This window comes from Mauremys mutica, chromosome 1, assembly GCF_020497125.1.
Source record: "Mauremys mutica isolate MM-2020 ecotype Southern chromosome 1, ASM2049712v1, whole genome shotgun sequence".
In the NCBI taxonomy this organism is placed as follows: domain Eukaryota; kingdom Metazoa; phylum Chordata; order Testudines; family Geoemydidae; genus Mauremys; species Mauremys mutica.
The window spans coordinates 241,370,608-241,390,812 of NC_059072.1; the positions used below are offsets into that span (position 1 = coordinate 241,370,608).

General features: G+C 45.9%; 1 protein-coding gene across 6 annotated transcripts in view; it reads right to left on the reverse strand.

The window, feature by feature from the left end:
• Positions 1-20,205, reverse strand: part of PLCXD1 (phosphatidylinositol specific phospholipase C X domain containing 1) — a 38,693-nt gene that overhangs the window by 3,553 nt on the left and 14,935 nt on the right. For all 6 annotated transcript variants that reach the window (XM_044984313.1, XM_044984298.1, XM_044984292.1 and 3 more), the window contains 4 exons: positions 18,542-18,678; positions 15,646-15,774; positions 14,452-14,607; positions 6,341-6,524 (listed from right to left, as the gene is read on the reverse strand). In XM_044984313.1, coding sequence (XP_044840248.1) covers positions 6,341-6,524; positions 14,452-14,607; positions 15,646-15,774; positions 18,542-18,678 — 606 coding nt within the window. The remainder of the gene's footprint in view (positions 1-6,340; positions 6,525-14,451; positions 14,608-15,645; positions 15,775-18,541; positions 18,679-20,205) is intronic.

The window sequence follows — 20,205 nt, forward strand, 5'->3', positions numbered from 1 at the left end:
CATCATCCCATAAGTGCTCCTGACTGGCCTCCCGGTCATTCCCAGTAGACGGTACAGAACGGCTGGTAACCGTCTTCATCATAGCAACAGGGGGCTGAGCTCCATCAGCCCCCGCCCTTCATGTGTAAAGAAAAGATTCTGTACTGCCTGGACTATCATAGCAGCTGGAGGCTGCCTTCCCCTCATTTTATTTCACTAACAAGTCACTGTTTCTTATTCCTGCATTCTTTATTACTTCAGCACACAAACAGGGGGACACTGCAACGGTAGCCCAGGAAGGCTGTGGGAGGAGGGAAGCAACAGGTGGGGTTGTTGCAGGAGCACCCCCTGTGAATGGCATGCAGCTCATCATTCCTGCAGGATCTGACACAGAGTGGCTGTGCTCTCTGGTTCTCTGATACACTGGATCTCTAGTACACTTGCCCATATTCTAGGCAGGACTGATTCTATTTTTAGATACTGTGGCAAGGCACCTTCTCAGTCTCCCCAGCCTCTGCTGCTTTTAGCCCTGGTGAGACAGGCTTGGGTAACGCGGTCCCCCTTAGGACACAGGGGAAGTCTGCTCCCCGTCTCTCCACCAGTCCTTTTTAAAGTATTTTTACTCCCTTGTGGAAGAGAGTACTGCCTCTCCTCCTGGTCTTGCTGCTCCAGCACTCCTGGCAGCAGGGCTCCTTCTCTCTCTGCTCTCTCTCCTCCTTCCTCCCAGGGAAGGGTTAAAAAGGTCTCAGGCAGCCCCAAGTTGGAATCAGCTGATCCTAATTACCCTCAGGTAGCTCCCCCTCAGCTGATTCTAATTTGCTACCTTGGTAACCCTTTCTCAGCTGAACCTGATTGACCTGTAGTTGTCTCCCAGTTGATAAGGGAGAGGGCCTTTTAACCCTCTGGGACTGACTCCTACCGCTCCCTTGCAGCTGTCTGTCCTGAGTTTATCACAATACCATAAAGGAGGGATTGACTCGGGGAGTCATTCCCATTTTTGTCTTTTGCGCCCCCGGCTGATCTCAGCCAGGGGCACCTATGACAGCAGCAGAAGGTATAATGCAATAGGACTGGTAACCATCATCTCATTGCCAATTTACAATGGCATGGTAGATGGTACAGAACAGCTGCTAACTATCTCTACTGTTATGCAAAAGCAAATGAATGCTGCTGTGTAGCGCTGCTGAATCGCCTCTGTCCGCGGCATCTAGTACACATACGGTGACAGTGACAAAAGGCAAAACAGGCTCCATGGTTGCCACGCTATGGCGTCTGCCAGGGCAATCCAGAGAAAAAGGGTGCAAAATGATTGTCTGCCGTTGCTTTCCCAGAGGAAGGAGTGACTGATGACATTTACCCAGAACCACCCGCGACAATGATTTTTGCCCCATCAGGCACTGGGATCTCAACCCAGAATTCCAAGGGGCGGGGGAGACTGCGGGAACTATGGGATAGCTACGGAATAGCTACCCACAGTGCAATGCTCCAGAAATCGACGCTAGCCTCGGACCGTGGACACACACCACTGAATTAATGTGCTTAGTGTGGCCACGTGCACTCGATTTTATACAATCTGTTTTACTAAACCAGTTTATGTAAATTTGGAATAATCCCATAGTGTAGACGTACCCATTGTCACTTAATTTACTCATCCTGTAAGAAAATGTTTCCTGCTTGCTAATCTCTATCAGTCAAGAAAAATTTTCATAAAGGTGAAACCTAGGGCCTGGTCTACGCTGGGGGGGGGGGAGGGCAATCGATCTAAGTTACGCAACTTCAGGTACATGACTAATGTTGCTGAAGTCGACGTACTTAGATCGACTTACCGTGGAGTCCTCACCATGGTGAGTCGACTGCTGCCGCTCCCCTGTCGACTCTGCCTGCGCCTCTCCCTCGAATACAGGAGTCGATGGGAGAGCGCTCAGGGGTCGATTTATCATGTCTAGACTAGATGTGATAAATTAACCCCTGCTGGATCGATCGCTGCCCGCTGATCCGGCGGGTAGTGAAGACATATCGTAGGTCACTTAACAGTAACTGGAGTTCCCTATATAGGTATAGGGCCATATTGTGCCTTGATTTGGCAATTTCTTTTTTATGAACAGTATTGCACAATATCTGTGGCAAGATCCAGTCATAGGGTTCTCCATAAGAGTTGCCTCAACTTCTACAGGCTAACAAGCAATGGCTTCATTGAGGAGTCCACTGTAAATATCAGTTATCTAATATGGCCCATTGTCCCCCCTCTCCCCCCCGCCCAGTCATCACTCACCATCCCTGCATATCTATTTGAGGAAGAAAATGAAGGGTTGACATGCCTCCTTTTACATCTGTATCAGTACTGAGGGTGTACAAGTTGAGGCATATAACAAGAGTTAACTGTTCTTTAATGGTTAATTGTCCCCATAATATATGGCATAATGCCCAACTCTAAAGGAAAGGTATCCATTTGAAGGCAATTTCCATGAAAGTAGTACATCACTAACAGGGAGGAGAAGCAGATCGATGCAGAAGATGAGCTGAGGCTTTTAAACCCCATTAATTACATGAAAGGCAAAAAGTGAGAAAAGAAAGAATGTGGAAGGCAGGGAGAGGGAAAGAGGGGCAGGTATACAATAGCTCTCTCCCTTTTACCCCCCTCACAATGCTTGGATACACCTTAATTTGTAGAGATCAACTGAATAGATAAAACACTTCTCTGTTGAGGCAGCAGCACTCCTGTGACACACCAAAGCATAAAGTCAAGCTGTAAAGCTTTCACTTTCACAATTCTTCCATCGTATGTTAATCACCCATTTATGCTACGCTCACTAATATCAGAGAGAGTTTACGCTTCAATATATATTCACTTAATTTGCTCATTGCTACACTTACGAACATGAAAGGCCTCTTTTTGTTAGTGGTAATGCACTGGCTTGCATACACATGGGTGCGTCACTGCCTGCTATTTGAAAAATCTTAGACCTGCTGAAGTGCTTACAGGTTTCACTTTACTGTCTGAGTTAATGGTGCTGGTGTAGGCTTGTGGGTTTGCAGTGAGAAGTGATCAGGAGTTTCAATGTCACAGGGTTGTGGTTAGCTGATGGTCATCATGTTTACATGTGGGTAGCCATGGACAATGAGAAAGTGAAATCAACTTCTGAGGGCTAGTTTTAGATGTGAGCTGAGTCTGAGAAAAGATAGTTTACTTTATAATGGGTTTGAAAAATCAGTGAAAACCTCTCCTGTCTTTTAATATCAGTCACCCATGTTTCTGTTTTTTCCCTGCCTTAGTTTCCTTCCCAAAATTTAGGTTCATGTCACAACTTTAAGCAAATAGCTGATATGTCAAAGAGAAGCAGAGAGCTGATCCATTTTTGGAGCCATCATGAGGGAAGATGAACTTCACACTGATCTAACCAGCCATGTAGAGTCACACCCATTCAGTATCATGGACATTTAAAGCAAGGTAACAGCTATTGCATACAGTATAACAAGCAGGACATTAAGGCCCAGATTTATAAAGGGACTTAAGCACTGTGATCCTGGGCCCAGCAACACCTAACTTTTAGGCACCTAGAAAATATCAATTGGATTGACAATGCCTGATTTATGCACTTAGAGTCCCAATGCAATGATGCATTGAGAGAAATAGGCACCTTACAATGTGATCCAAAAAGTCAGCATGCTATACAGGGAGCCACCTAAGCTAGCTAATGGGAGATGCTGATGAAAGGGATACATATATATATATATAAATTGGAGATATACCTATCTCCTAGAACTGGAAGGGACCTTGAAAGGTCATTGAGTCCAGCCCCCTGCCTTCACTAGCAGGACCAATTTTTGCCCCAGATCCCTAAGTGGCCCCCTCAAGGATTGAACTCACAACCCTGAGTTTAGCAGGCCAATGTTCAAACCACTGAGCTATCATCCCCCCCAGGGTGTAGCCTAAGCCTCCTTGTTCTGACAGAGATTGGTCCCTCCCTGCAGTCTGGATTTCAGCCTATCTCTGCTAGCCCTCCATGAATGGGAATCCCTCTCATGGAGTCAGGGGGGTTAGGTGTCTACATTGTTTCTGATGAGACTGAGTTAGGCATCTGCCTCTCTCCACACAGAAGAAGGGGGCACCATCTAACTTCTAGGGTACTCACCTGAGATGTGGGACACCCACGTTCAATTCCTCTTCTACCTGCAGCGGCAAAAGAATTTGAACAAGAGCATCCCAAACCTCAGGAGAGGGCTCTAATCACTGAGCTATGGAATATTCTGGTGTGGGGCTCCCTCAGTCTCTCTTGGTGAAGATGTTCCACTGTGAATAAAGAATGAAAGTGTGATTAGCGCAGGGGAGTTTGATCCTGGGTCTCCAAGGTGGGTATCCTAAGCACCCAGCTAGAGTCATTTTCACTCTCTCTGGTCTGGCCCAATGACTGTTCAGAAACCCACCCACCCCCCAATCCCCTGTTTAGAACAGTCATTGGGCCAAAGAGAGACAGACTGGTGGTTAGAGCACCCCCCTGAGAGGTGGGAGACCTAGAGTTCAATCCCCCTGCTCCCATTGCTCTCACTTCACCCACAGTAGAACAGCTTCAACAGGAGAAATTGAGAGCCTTCTTCAGACTATCCCATAGCCCAGTGGTTAGAGCTCCCTGCTGAGACACAGGATTCAAACAGAGGTCTCCTTTCTCCCCCTCTGGTAGAGATGGGGAAATTAAACCTGGGTCTCCCACATCCCAGGTGAGTGTTCTGACCACTCGGTTAAAAGTTGTAAGATGCACACCACCAGCCAGATTTTAAGTGGGACCTGATCTGGTAGGCAGCTTCAGAGCACACTTGCCAGATCAGGACTCATATGCAAGATAAGCATCCAGATGCCTAGGGAGAAGCAGCAGGGCACATGACCAGAGGCTGAAGTTAAGGCACCTACAAGGTTCAGCAGGAGTTTTGTGGATCACCATGGAGCCTAAAACTGGGACTCAGGCACTTACGTATCTTTGTGGATCAGGCCCAAATGCATATGTTGGCAATAAGTAGTTTGGGGGATTTACTCATTTCTTGTTCCTGGGTGTGTTCCTAGTTCCTGTAAGCAGTACTGGGTTTACCATGGTGCCGGGCCCAGAGTCAGAAGGGGCCCCGGCCAGCCTGATCCCCCGGACAACTGAGCCAGCCAGGAAATCTGCCCCCACTCCTGCTCCACCCCCACCCTGCCTCTTCCTGGAGTCCAGCATGCAGTGTCCCCTTGGCAAAAGCTGGGGCTCCCCTGTTAAGCAGGCCCATCAAACCCTCACCCTGACAAGCCCCACCTCCCCTGCATCTGTACCACCTCAATGACACACCCCCAGACACCCTCCCCACTGAGCCCCAACCACCTGCACCTGGACCCCCACCTAAATGAATCCCACCTCCCCTGCACCTAGACTGCCCCCTGCTGAGCCCCAAACACCGTCACCTGGATCCCCTGCAGAGTCCCATTGCCCCTGCGCCTGGAACCCACCAATGAGCTTCTGTGCATCCAGATCTCCCACTGAGCCACCCACACCAGATTGCCCCACAGAGATCTCTCATACCCCCACGCTAAGTCCCTCTGTACATGGATCCTGCTGCCGGGCTGGTGCGTTTGGCACAGAGCGGCAGGATCACAGGATGTTTCTGGAGCAGGCCTGGCCCTCGCACTGTGTCAGGGTCAGGTGCAGCCTCGCTGCTGAGTCCTTGTCCGGGGGGAGAGCTGCCCAGTGATCTCCCATCTCCATGCAACCAGTGGCCTGTGCTCCCCACTGCCATTTTGGAGCCTCCACATTTATTTATTGACAAAATTTCCAGAATTTTAAAATACTGTGCACAGAATTTTTAACTTTTTGGTGCAGAATGCCCTCAAGAATATGGGGTGCTGTGCAGCTGTGATGGTGGGACTGTGAGGAAGGTGGTGGATAGGTCTATGGGCAGGCGGGGGGCGCTAGGTGAGCGGTGTGGTGTGCAGGGTGCTGTGTAGTTGTAGTGGGAGGCCAGCAGGGGAGGTCTCTGGGAGGGGTGGGGGCTGGGCATAGAGATCTTAGTGGAGGTCTCTGGGCGAGGGGGCACTGGGCATAAGGGTGGGGCACTGGGCGGGGTGGGGGCCGGGCCTGCTCTCAAGGGGAAGGGACATGCTGGCAGCACAGGGCTGGGCAGGCCAGTGTGTGTCTGGCAGCTGCAGGTTTGTAAACAGTGCCCTCCTGCTGGGCTGCGCAGAGCGGGGCTGCTTCATTGCCCCCAGCCCGCCCTTCACTCTGGAGACTGACCATCCCACCCCCCCTGCACCTTGCCCCATGGGGGTCCACAAATATGTTTGGCACTGGGCCCACAAAAAGTTAATCCGGACCCGCCTGTAAGTGGGTGTGGTAGGTACCTGGGCGCCCATTCTTTTTCATACGTTCCAGATACTGGATAAGATCTCGGGCTGCAGTCTTGTTTCCCCACCAATATGGAATTGCAGGCCATAGTTCACGGTGATTCATCACTTCAGTCACATCCTCATAGGAGATGATAACCTGGTACCGATATGTCCACATGTTCCGTAGCGTTGGAACCACCTGAAAGGAATGACAGTTCTACTGTTAAAGTTGACAGGAGCTGGATGACTAGCTCCTGGGCAACTCTAAAAATTCAAATGCTGACACATGAACTTGCTCTAAAATGAAATAGATGCAGGCTCAATTCAGACAATGCTGCTAAACCTGCCAACAAAAAGGGCTGGCACCAGGTGAATTAGAAGCTGCTTCAAACGGAGAGAGCTCTGTGATGGTAATAATAACTTGAGATCTTTGGGGAATCAGGAAGTCTCCATCTTTTTGGCAGTTCTATTTAGAGCACACATTACAAGTTCTCCTTCCTCCTCTCTAACAGGAAAGCAACCACAATTCCCTGAATGCCTTCCGCAAACACACACCAGCTCTAGACAAGGGTGTTAATAGTACTGCAAGAGTGGGGGGCAGGGTCGGCAAACAACAACTCCCTCCCAGAGCCCTCAAGGAAGCATCCTCTCACCAGACCGACTCTCCTGGACCTGTCCAGGGAGAATCCTTGTCACCAGCCTGACCCTCTTCTTCCCCTCTCTCACAATCCCCATCATCCCAATCTCCAGTGCCTATGAATCGGAGCCAGTTCACCTATCCTTAAGAACAAGATGATTTGTGGGATGCTTCAGGCGATAAGGGATGTAATTTGAAACGTAAAAGTCACAGTTACTTAGAGATCATTTCAATGTATTGGTCCCTCTCTCTGATTCCTTGATAGACTAGATGTGATCCATCCATGTTCTTTAAGTAATGTTTACCTCATTTCTTATTCTCAAAGGCTATTTAGCCTGTGTCTGTTTCATGGCTCTACTGCACATGCACCTCAGACTGTTATGCTAAGAACCCTGAATGCTTAAAGAGTGTCACTCTTCTACCCTCGCCCTGATTTGCCAGTGTTTGCAACGTAATCCATTCCTGCTCTTCCCTGAAGCAACCTCAGTGTGGTGGGGCAGTGGGCAGAGCAAGGAAAACACCTTCCTATCTCCATACTTCTCTCCCCAGCTCTCCACAGAGAAAGGGAATATCTCCCCACTGCACCATCATTGAAATGGGAAGGGGCAGAGAATCCATTGGGGGGGCCTAAAGAAATGTGCAATTTTAAAGCAGGTTGAGATCGAACGCCGCACCTGCTATAATTACCTTGGTCACTCATCCCAAACTTGGCACCACAGTCCAGATTTTTGAAATCTTCCCCTCCAGTAGAACTAAAAGGAGTTTTATACCATTTTACCAGAACTAAGGGCTGGCAACATGTCAGGATCAGCACCATAAGTGGTAGAAGCAAGAATCCAGCACTGAAAGCTACAGCACAGTATGATAGCCCCATCACGCTCCAGTTCTTTTATTATTTTGTATCAAATATTCCTTTTGTGGTGAGGGCAGTTTAATTCATCCCACTCTGGCTGGCCATTCTGAATACAAGTAATCTATTCCATTACCTTCTCTAATATTGGTTCTGTTAATCCAGACTTTAGGTCAAAGAGTGCTTTGATTATGCATCCGATGAAGTGGGCTGTAGCCCACGAAAGCTTATACTCAAATAAATGTGTTAGTCTCTAAGGTGCCACAAGTACTCCTGTTCTTTTTGCGGATACAGACTAACACGACTGCTACTCTGAAATAAAACAATGTCACTCATGTTTTCAGCTGAGGCCTTGAATATTGAGGATCATCTAATTTTCCCCAGAATTGTTCTATTTTAACTCTGCTGCATAAACCTCTTTGAAATGGTAATCTTGAATGGTTACCACTACATACAGTAACTTCAAAGACTTAATTCAAATAGTAAACAGGGCCATCATTATTGTAGCCCTCCAGTCTCCAGAGAAGTCTCACTGTTCATGTGCCTCTTTGAAATGTTAATTGTTTAACTGCTCAAAGCTCTTGTACCTTGTAGCTGGTTTAAAAAAAAAATTGAAAATTGTAACTCTTAGAATTTAATCATTAAATAATCTCTGATTATTAAATCAAACCCTTTCTGGAGGGCTGATGGGTTCAAAGCAATGGAGTAGGATGGCAAGCCTCTCTCACCTCTAGGTTGGCAGGTCAAATCCAGCCTAAGTTCAATAGAGAACGTCATTACCACCTGCTGGCTGTTGTGTGAAGTCAGTATGTGGTCCCAGTCCAGTCCCTAGTGGAGAAGCCCACATCACAAAAGCACTAGCACTAATTGGTGTCTTGTTGGCAGTTGTAGCAGAGAGGTCCAGGATCAAAAAGACAAACCAGACTGCTGTGTCATTCCCTACTACTGTCCCTCTGGAACACAGCTGACATGCATTGGTGGAGCAGTGTGAGGAAGCCTGTACTGCTGCTGCCATTATGTATCAATTCTATCAGAGAACTTTAGGGCCAGAGTTGTCAGGAGAGCACTAGCACTAAAAGTTCACTAAAAAAACCACCTCCACAGACATTCCCAGTACTACCTTAAAAGTGCATTTAACATCATCACTCTGACTAGGCACGCTAGGGGAGTGAATTGTTTTGAATGCCATCAGTGGAACCAGGTATGAATCAATCTATTAGGTGCCAGTATAATTCACAGGTGCAATTACAAAGTTCACCTAATTATCAAACATCTTATGTACCCTCAGGATGACCAGATGTCCCGATTTTATAGGGACAGTCCCAATTTTGGGTCTTTTTCTTATATCGGCTCCTATTACTCCCCACCCCCGTCCCGATTTTTCACATTTGCTGTCTGGTCACCCTATGTACCCTTTACTGGACTGCAAAACAAGAGATTTTACATGGGGCCATTTTAGGCATGAAGAGAGGGGAGAGGAAAAGGAGATGTGTATATTTTTAAATCTGTATTTATAGACTCTATTGCCTTGTCCACATTAGCAAACTTTTAGCCATAGCAAAATGCAGCTCTGCTAGTGGTAGCAATGGTGGAGAATTACAGGTCTAAAGTTTGCTACTATAGATGCAGCCTATTTTCCATTTTGCAAAAATTTCTAGTGAACTGAACTAGGAGGAAACCAAACAAGAGTCTTCCAGAAATGTATCTAACTTACAGAAAGTAACAGAGAATGATACACTCTTTATAGTGTTTCTAAGCCATCCTATCAAATGTAAGAGTATGTCTACACTGCCCATGTTACAGTGCACCCACAGTAGCACTGTGACCTGGGCAGCGTAGACACACTATCGACAGCTCTCCTGGCGATAAAAAACAACCACCCTGAACCTTTCTCGCCAGGAGCACAGCTCATGGCAATAAAGTGCTGTCTATACTGGCGCTTTTCAGCACTAAAACTTTTGTCACTCAGGGGGGTGTTTTTTCACACCGCTGAACGACTAAAGTTTTAGTGCTGAAAGTGGCAGAGTATACACAGCCTGAAGCGATTTATGTGCCTGCTATGAAATCTAATAGTGTCTTAAAAATTAAAAATGTTAAATTCTATTAGGGTTTTTAATTAATATCTAGAGAATCTCATTTAATTTCTGTGGCCCAGATTGTGAGCTCCTTCCTCATGGTGATAAACAGTTACTCATACAATAATCCCATTGCCTTCAATGGAATTGTAACAGATATTGCAATCCCATGCAATATCTATGTGTGATTGTATTTTACTCCATGGGGGAGGGTTACCACAGCTCCTCCAGGAACTAAAAGCAGCAGGGGGTGATTACCCTGAGGATTGTAAACAACTCTAGATAAGCACCACCCAAGGAGTGTTTGTATGTGATGCTTTAAAATGGGTTTTCCCGAGACTCAAAGAAAGAAAGGGCTTTTGGTATAAAAAAACTCAGCTTGAACTGACACAGGTCACACAGGGCCTTCATTTTTATTCAGCAAACGGACAGAACCCTCTGTCCACTGGCAGCCCCAACCAGAAGCGGCACCAGGGTTTTTGCCGCCCTAGCCAGCAGTGCTCCTCCTCTGAGCATTCAGCGGCGGGGGTCCTTCCACTCTGTGTCTTCAGTCCGCCACTGAATTTCCGCCGAAGACCCGGAGCGGAAGGACTCCTCACCACCGAATTTCCGCTAAGGATGGCAAAAGGCCGCCCCCCAAATCCTGCCGCCCTAGGCAACCGCCTAGGGTCGCCTAGTGGAAGCGCCGGCCCTGCCTCAACCCTTGTGCAAGGGTAGGAAACACTTGGGCTTACTAGGTGCCTTAAGACTGATGGGTGGTGATCTCTGATAAGCTTTTAGCATGCATACAGGAACCTCTGTATGTTCTCTCTGTAGTGCTTTTAGCTCAAGAATAAATGTATTTTGCTTTCCTAGTGGTAGCCATGGTAGCCACAAGTACTCCTTGTATTTTGCTTCGTGAAGGCTGGTTGATAACTGGTATGTACCCATATAGCTAAGGCAGCAGTTCTCAACATGCAGCCTGTGGGCCACATGCAGCCCAATTAGCACACAGCCGAGGCCTGGCTGTGTGCTAGAGGCCGCAGGGGTCTGGAGTTACTGGGACTGCCATGCCCTGCCCTGCACAGCGAGGTCCGGAGCCACCGGGCGCAGCGGGATCCAGAGCCGCTGAGGCTGTGCTGCCCTGCCTTGCCCTACCCTGCCCCATACTTCGGGGTCCAGAGCTGACCTGCCCCAGGCGGTGGGGTCCGGGGCTGCCAGGGCTGACCTGTCCCACGCAGTGGGGTCTGGGGCCGCCAGGGCTCTGCTGTCTTGCCACATGGCAGCATCTGGAGCTGCCCTGCCACCCAGCCCTGCAGTGGGGTCCACTCCTGGCCCTATTCTGCGGAGAGGGCTCTGGGCAGGCACTGGGCATAGGGGTCTTGGCGGGGAGAGGGGCGCACAGTGATTCACAACCTGCAGCCCAAGTAACACGTTGTGGCCCACAATGATAAGTAGGTTGAGAACCACTGAGCTAGGATGACCACCTTTTTAAAAGGCAAAAGTGAGACACATGCAGAAGCCCTGCCCTCTCAGTGGCCCCACTCCTGTCCCTCCTCTTCTCCCGACCAGCTCCTCCTCTCCCCCCAAGACCTTGCTCCCTGACCAGGCCAGAAGCCAGTGCCAGGCCATGGTAAGAGCCACCCAGGGAGCCTGGGCTGCTGAGAGGAACCCTGGATCCTTCAGTTGCCCTGGGCAGTGGGCCTGGGGGCCTGAGAGCAGCCCCCGGCCTGTGTCCCCACCCTCCGGGGTGCCGCCCAGGGCAGGGGGAGGGTCTGGACCCCAGGATGAGGGAAAGAAGCCTGAGCCCGCCCAAGCCCCACCACCCTCAGCCGGGGAGGCTGAGGGGAAGCCAAAGCCCCACCTCCCTAGGCCAGGGGGCCAAAGCCCAAGGGCTTCAGCCCCAGGCAGGGGGCCTGTAACCTGAGCCCTGCCGCCCAGGCCTGAAGCCCTCAGGCTTGGGCCCCAGCAAGTCTATGCCAGCCCTGGCCACCCCATTAAAACAGAGTCATGACCCATTTTGGGGTCCCGAACCCACACCACTGTTCTAGTCCTTAATCAAGTAAAACTTCTATCACTACCAGCGCCTCCACTCACAGATATTAACATGTGCTTAATAACCGTATACTTCATACTTAAATATCCGAGCCATCTTATCCAGGGCTACACATTTCGTACACATTGGCTCAGGGACTACATTTTCTGAACAGTGCTGAGCACATAGATGGCGCCCAGTGAATAATACATATAATGACAATAATCGTCAACTTTATGGACTCTGTAGATGCAATTTCTGTTCTTTGTTCTGGTATTGGCCTGGATACAGCTGAAACCCTAAGAATTTGAGGCATAAACACATATGATACTTATATGACACTTTCTGATTCCTTCCTTTTCTCAAACTCAGAACCAAAAATGACGACAAAATTGTTTTCAGTTAAAATGTAAAATTGCACAGCAGCCATTGCTCTACAGCCCAGCATGTGGCAGAACCTGCCACCCCTTGGGAGTTAAATGATCTCCTCTCATCTGATTCTCATTCTCCATCCTTCCTGATCTCTGTGCTCTCACTATGACATCCGTCCCAACTTCCTGGGACTGTTTGCTGGAGTCTCATAGAACTGGCTACCTTGGTTTTGTTCCCATCTATCAGAGTCCTCTTTTTTTGCAGCATGTAGCAGAGCGAGAGACTGGTCTGCTGGATAGGGAGCTAGCCCTGAGGGACCTGCGATCTACTCCCCCGCCCCCCATGGACTTCCTGTCTGACCTCAGGCCAGTGCCTTACGGACAGAATTTCAAAACCTTTTAGGGACCCAAAGATGCAGCTTGGCATCTAGTGGTGTTTACAAAGCACCAAACCTTCTAGGCACTTTTGAAAATCCCACTAGGTGACTAAATACCTTTGAAAATCTGGCCTTTGGTCTGTGTGTGCCTCATGGCGTCATCTGTACAATGGGGATAACAGCACTGCTCTACCTCACTGAAGGGCTGTGAGGAGAAGTAGTTTAGACCTTGTGAGGTGGAACCACATAAGTACCACAGGTAGAGTGGGAAACTTTCTATATCACGACTAGCCCTTTCCTTGGTTTTGGCCCCTTATTTTCACCTACGCCCCCAAATCTCCCCCTTTTTCTGAATGTAACCTTGGCTCAGAGGGCTTGGCTGTATTTTTTCTGAGTCTCCTATGTTCTCTCTAAAACAACACACACACACAAGATTCCTGTTTTACAGGCTAGACTTCCAGATACTTAATTTAATCAGCAGCCCTTTCTTATCTGAATCACCCTGCCAAAATACTGACTCCCTGCCCCAAGGACACCTCTCCTCTGCAGAACTTACATTTCACACCATGCTGTGCTGTAGTTAAGAGCTCCACCTAGGAGCTCCCACACCTCCTGTACGAAACTCAGAGGTGGTCCCGCCCCCGCCCCCCGCCCCCCGCTGCCCTCAAATGGTGCCCTAGTCTGAGCATGCTTACCAGATGGGGCCCTGGATTGTGGATCATCCTGGGGCTTAGGCAGGGAATTTTTGCAGAGGAAATGTAGGTGTGGAGTGAGACTTGAGTTAAGACATGACACCATAGGGTTAGATTGGACCTGATTGGGCGCTTTGTAGATCCCAGTGGATCCTAAATCTGGGACTTAAGCTCTTAAATCTGGGGGTTAGGTGCCTGAGTACTTTTGTGGATCTGGGCCTAAGTGACTTGCCTAAGGTCACACAGGAAATCTGTAGCTCAGCAGGAAATTGAACCCAAGTCTCCCAAGCCTCCAGGCTAATGTCCTAAACCTTCCGTTAATTCTTGCCTCGGTTTCCCCTTCTTGGGCTTTTCAGTAACTGTCCCCACAGCTCTCACACAAGTCAAATAAACACCCCTTCTTGGGTTCTGGTTTATTAAGACAGCACATTTAAATGTCAAATTAAATCAAAACAAGTCTTTCCCCAACTCCGTAGTTTCTTCAGCGCCTTGCTGGACTCAACAGTATTTTCCCCCAAACCCAGGTCCTGCTGCCCAGCATATCCTCAAGCCTCTTCCGCTTAAGGCTTCTACCCTCATGCCAGGTAGCTCCAGTCAAGTCTTTCCATCTGGATGATATGGAAAGGCCTCCCCAGTCCTCTCTGGCCATGGGTCAGCAGCCTCCCCACCACCTCGCTCTTCAGTTATCCTTGTGTCAGGGCTGCAAGCCACAGCTCTCTCTTAGCTTGCCCTCCAACTCTGGGCTTCTTTAGAGTATTTCCCTGGTCTTCCCCTCTCTGACAGAGCAGGCTCATTCTTATAGGAAGCCCTGCTCCTGGGATACCATCATGGGATGCCTGGTCACCTGACCCAATCACAAGCCCAAATCCAAACCCATTACTTGGGATTGGATGACACAGCACAGGTGGAGCTGAGTCAGTTCCCTTAGAGGGCCACTCCACACTATGACATCACTTATGTGATAACTCTCTAATAACTGACTCCCACTTATGTTGTTTATAATAGAACAGGTGCGTTTCCATAGCTTTAAAGAACATAATGATAACGTAAAGCATATAACAAATCAAAGAACTACTGTATCATTCTAAAAGAAATTATGTCTGCACTTACATCTTTTGGACACAGTTTAGATTGAAAAATCTTTTTTATGCAGGAGATAAGATGATGATGAAGTTCCTTGGTCAATCCATCAAAATTCCTGCAGGCAAGGATAACGACCTCCTGAGGATGGGCCTGCAACCACTTTAAAATTTCCCGCAGAATATCCTACAAAAGTAAAGTCAAATCAACTTAGAAAAGCCTGTCTGATGGTAAGGGAGAATTAAATAAATCATAAACTAATGATTTATGATAGGCCAGACCCTCAGCTGGTGCAAATCAGCATAGCTTTATCATGAATGACAATATGGGACATTCTGCAGGAAGTTTCATAGTGGCTGGAAAGCCATCCTTTGGATTTTAATTCAGAAGAGCTATGCTGATTTCACCACCTGTGGCTCTACACCTTATATACCAATGTATATAAGGTATACAGTGGCTTTGCATCTTCAGTGTCTTTCATCTGAGGATCTCAAAGGTGGAAAGTAGAATCCCCATTTTTCTGGACTAGTTCAAGGTCAAAGAGTGAGTCAGTGGTAAAATCAGGGATACAACCCAGGTCTCCTGACTCCCATGGTCTTGCTATAACAAGACAGGCATTTATTATCCCATTCGTTGCTGACACATCTCATTGAAGTCATATGCAACTAACAGCATGGCCAGGCCCCATGCGTGCCAGTACAGGAATACACCAATCAAAATGTGACATTTTAAGACCAAAAGACTGAGTCATTATCTTTTCAATAAATATATTTTTTCTTGAAAAACATTGTACCTGTATTACACTTTAAATCGCATCTTATTTTTCTGTCACTTATTCCTCAAAGCAGTCAATTTGTGCCCACATCACAGAATGATGGGCTGGCTCAAGATGAGATACTGGGATCATCACAAAACACACCTTGGAAAACGGCAATCATTTTTTTACGGAGAACAGTGGATGAGAATTCCAACTCACAGGTGGCTGCATGGAGGTTAAGCCTCGTTGACAACTGTAGAAATTCATTTTAGTTCCAACAATCAACCCTGCAGTATATTTAATTCCTTATTTGGAAGTTCCCATGTTACTGAAGAAAGAATAACCTGTTCAGAAAATCTTGGGGTCAGTGTTCCTCACCGCAGTTCTTACTCAGAAGTAGTTGTTGGTTCCTTAAAAAAAAATTAAGCAGCACTCCTTTCTGAATGCTGCAGATTTAAGAACAATACCTCTACTACAGCCGTTGTGTATACCATGTGCACAAAGTACAAATTCATAGAAGAGTCATCAGGCTTGTGAGCAATCCTAAAATCCAAATATCTAATCCCGGCATCCAGTTGTTTTGACACATTTAGTACCTGAATGGTTAAAAACAACAAAAGAATCCTAAATTTTTGCAAGGGACATGTGTTCCTTTCTTTTAAGAAATCTAAAGAAGCTTATAAAATTGTCCAATCTTATTTATCATATTTTTAGGATTACAAAATCTATTACATCTTTCACCTCTAAAATAATGCTGAAAGGTTTGTGTGTGGTGCTGACAGTTTGCTCTGAAGTTACAGAAACATCTGACATGAAGAGTTTTTATTTCCTTATGAAGTGGACACTAAACCTATTAGTTTAAGATCTTTTAAAAAGGACTTCAAATTGTCTACATAATAAAAGCTTAGGAGCCAACCCAAGTTCAACCCCTACGCATGAGCAGTTCTGATTCATACTGAGTTCAATAATATTCCTATTGAAGTCATCTGGACTGCTTGTATGAGAAAAGGTTGCAGGATCAGCAACTTAAAATGTCTGCATTCATTTTCCTCAGATCAAAGACTTTACAGAGATTTTCTTTAGGGAGCTCCCTGATCATGTTCCCTCAACAGAAATAATAATCCCATGGATACTGGATTTTTATTTTATGTATTTATTTATAAAATTAAAGTCTTTAAGAAGGCTGAATCAGTTTCTGAATTCCTACAGACAGAGGCCTTCTCTACTCTTTCCCATAGCCTTGTCCTAATCACTCTGCTAGGACAGTTGGTGAATGTGGCTTTCTGGGGTGAAAGGCCTTAAAAAACACATATATTTTGATCTAGATCAGGGATCGGCAACCTTTGGCACATGGCCTGTCAGGGAAATCTGCTGGTGGGCCGGGACGGTTTGTCTACCTGCAGCGTCCGCAGGTTCAGCCAATCGCAGCTCCCACTGGCCACTATTTGCCGTTCCAGGACAAGGGGGGCTGCGGGAAGCTGTGTGGGCTGAGGGATCTGCTGGCCGCCACTTCCCGCCACCCCCATTGGCCTGGAACAGCGAACCGTGGTCAGTGGGAGCTGCGATCGGCCGAACCTGCGGACGCTGGAGGTAAACAAACCGGCCCAGCCCACCAGGGGCTTTCCCTGATGGGCTGCACACCAAAGCTTGCCGATCCCTCAGCTAGATAGAGGCCTTACCTATAATAAATGTCATACCTATCTAACTAAGCAGTCATGGGATAAGAGGGAAGGTCTTCTCATGGATCAGTAAATGGTAAAAAGGCAGAAAACAAAGGGTAGGAATACATGGGTCATTTTTCAGAACAGAGAGATGTAAATAGTGGTGTCCCCCAGGGGTCTGTGCTGGGACCAGTCCTATTCAACATATTCCTAAATGATCTTAAAAAACAGGTAAACAGGGAGGTGGCAAAATTTGAAGATGGTACAAAATTATTCAAGGTAGTTAAGTCCAGAGCGAACTGCAAAGAGTTACAAAGGGATCTCACAAAACTCAGTGACTGGGCAATAAAATGGCAGATAAAATTCAATGTTGATCAATGCAAAGTAATGTACATTGGAAAACATAATCCCAACTATACAAAATAATGGGGCCTAAATTAGCTGTTCCCTCTCAACAAAGAGATCTAGGAGTCATTATGAATAGTTCTCTGAAAATATCTGCCCAATGTGCGGCCCCAGTCAAAAAGCTAGTGGAATATTAAAAACCATTAGAAGAAGGATAGCTAATAAGACAGAAAATATCATAATGCCACTATACAAATCCCTTGTACTCCCACACCTTGAATACTGCATGCAATTCTGGCTGCCCTATCTCAAAAAAGATATATTAAAATTGGAAAAGGTACAGAGAAGAGCAACAAAAATGGTTAGGGGTGTGAAACAGCTTCCATATGAGGAGAGATTGAAAAGACTGGGACTATTCAGCTTGGAAAAGAGACATCTAAGAGGGAATATGATATGTCTATAAAATTATTACTGGTGTGGAGAAAGTGAATAAGGAAGTGTTGTTTACTCCTTCACATAACACAAGAACCAGGAGTTACCCAATGAAATTAATAGGCAGCAGATTTAAAACAAACAAAAGGAAGTACTTCTTCACACAACATACAGTCAACCTTTAGAACTCATTGCCAGGGGATGTTGTGAAAAGTATAACTGGGTTCAAAAAAGAATTAAATAAATTCATGGAGGATAGGTCCATCAGTGGCTATTAGTCAAGATTGTCAGAACCTGTGGACCTCACAGGTGCTAGGGGATGTTGTGAAGGCCAAAACTATAACGTGGTTCTAAAAAGAACTAGATAAATTCCTGGAGGATAGGTCTATCAATAGTTATTAGGCAAGATGGTCAGGGATTCAACCATATGCTCTGATTGCCAGAAGCTGTGATTGGATTACAGGGATGGATCACTTGGTGATTGCCTGTTCTGTTCATTCCCTCTGAAGTACCTGGCATTGGCCACTGTTGGAAGACAGGATACTGGGCTAGATGGGCCATTGTTCTGACACAGTTTGGTCATTCTTACATTCTTAACTAATTCAGATTAGAAAGTGGTATGTGGGGGTTTAGTTAACAGTGTCCCTTTAACTATTGTCTTTATTTATGAATCCTCTATCCCTAAAATATCAGCCTCTCCCACCAAAAATATCTTCCCCGTAAACAGAAACTTGGTACGTACACCATGTTTTTGTCTTACTTCTCTACCTATGGTATTTAGAATTTGCCAAAAAATGTTATTCACATATCTAGGCACCGATGTATTCCTTAATTGAATTGAAGAAAGTATGAACATTCAATACTATGTAACAAATTTCAAACAAGACAATTAATTCAAGTTTGAGAATGTTAGATAATTGGTTACCTGTGTTATAGACCACTTCATAATAATAGGATGTATGATGCAGGGCATACATTTATCTATCACCTGCAACAGCTTTGATTCATTGACACTTATATCAGAGTTTTTATCCAAACAGTAAGTCATAGTGTCATGGCTCCCTGTAGAATAAAAACAAAGGTTAAGTTTATTTCAATCATTTGTTAGTACCTCAAATACCATTTTCCTTTGTATTACACGATAGCAAATAATATCACATATGCACACCTAACCTTCTAACTCCCAACCTACCCCGAAAACATAAATGTGTATTGACAAAAGACATGTGTCTTCACTGCAAAACAGATGTGTTTTTACACCAAGATAGCTAATTTGAGATCACTATCTCAATGTACAATCCTAATGGAGAAAAGGCACTGTCATTTTTGTCTTGATGTAGCTAGGCAAGGCAAACCCTATTACAAAATAGTTAAATCGGTGCAACTGCTAGTGTGGACTTAGTCATATGGTGTCAGTACAAGTTCATAGATTTCAAGGCCAGAAGGGACCGTTGTGATCATCTAGTCTGATCCCCTGTCTAAGACAGGCCATCGAATTTCCCTAAAATAATTCCTAGAGCAGATCTTTTAGAAAAACATCCCATCCTGATTTAAAAATTGTCAGTGATGGAGAATCCAACACCACCATGGATAAATTGTTCCAAAGGTGAATGACTCTCACGGTTAAAAATGTATGCCTTATTTCCAGGCTGAGTTTGTCTAGCTCCAACTTCCAACCAATGGATTGTATTATACCTTTTTCTGCTCAATTGACGAGCCCATTATTAAATATTTATACCCCAGGTAGATACTTACAGAGTGTAATAAAGTCACCCCTTAACCTTCTTACACTATCACTGGCAAACCAGCATTAATACAAAATAGACTGAAATTTCTTCACCTACCATGAAGTGTAACCACCTCTCTGGTAAAAAGTTGCAATTCTTAAACTGTTGTGTAGTGTTGCTGAGTGTAGTTAATGGCATCAGTAAAGCATACTATATTCAAATGAAATGTAGAAAGACTGTGTTGCCAACTCTCATCATGAGTCTCATGATATTTGATGTTTTTCTTAAAGTCTCAGCACCTGGAGTTCCATGATTATATGAGAATTTCAACTTTTGTTTACAAAAAAAATGTTTTTAGCCATTATGGTCATGGAGAAAAACTTGAAAAATGTGACCCTTAAAGCTCAAAAACCAAAAGACTAATAAAAATATCCCAAATTTATTATTTTGTAAATGTCATTATTTGGGGGCCTGATTCATGATTTTTAAATGCTGGGGATTGGCAATACTGGGAGAATGTGTCAAGGTTACAGGGCTAGCTGAAGATTTGTCCCCTTGATGGTTTCTGTGAGAGCAGCCCTTCAGGAGTCTGGCTTGATGCATTTACCTCTCTTGGGGTGGAATTCTACTATTCGTCCAGTCTTACTGAGCTCTGGGATATAGCACCCTGTATATCAGCGTTGCTTTCCCAGAAAGTCTGAGTGGGTTTGTCACCTGCTCAGATGAACTTTGAGTATCTGTGACCAGTGCCATGCAGTGATCAGACAGCCTTTTTAAAACCAATGTATTGTTTATTTTAACAGTGGGAACAAAAGATCTAAAGAAAAGGGATTTGAAAACGGACTACTGCATGTCTATCTTA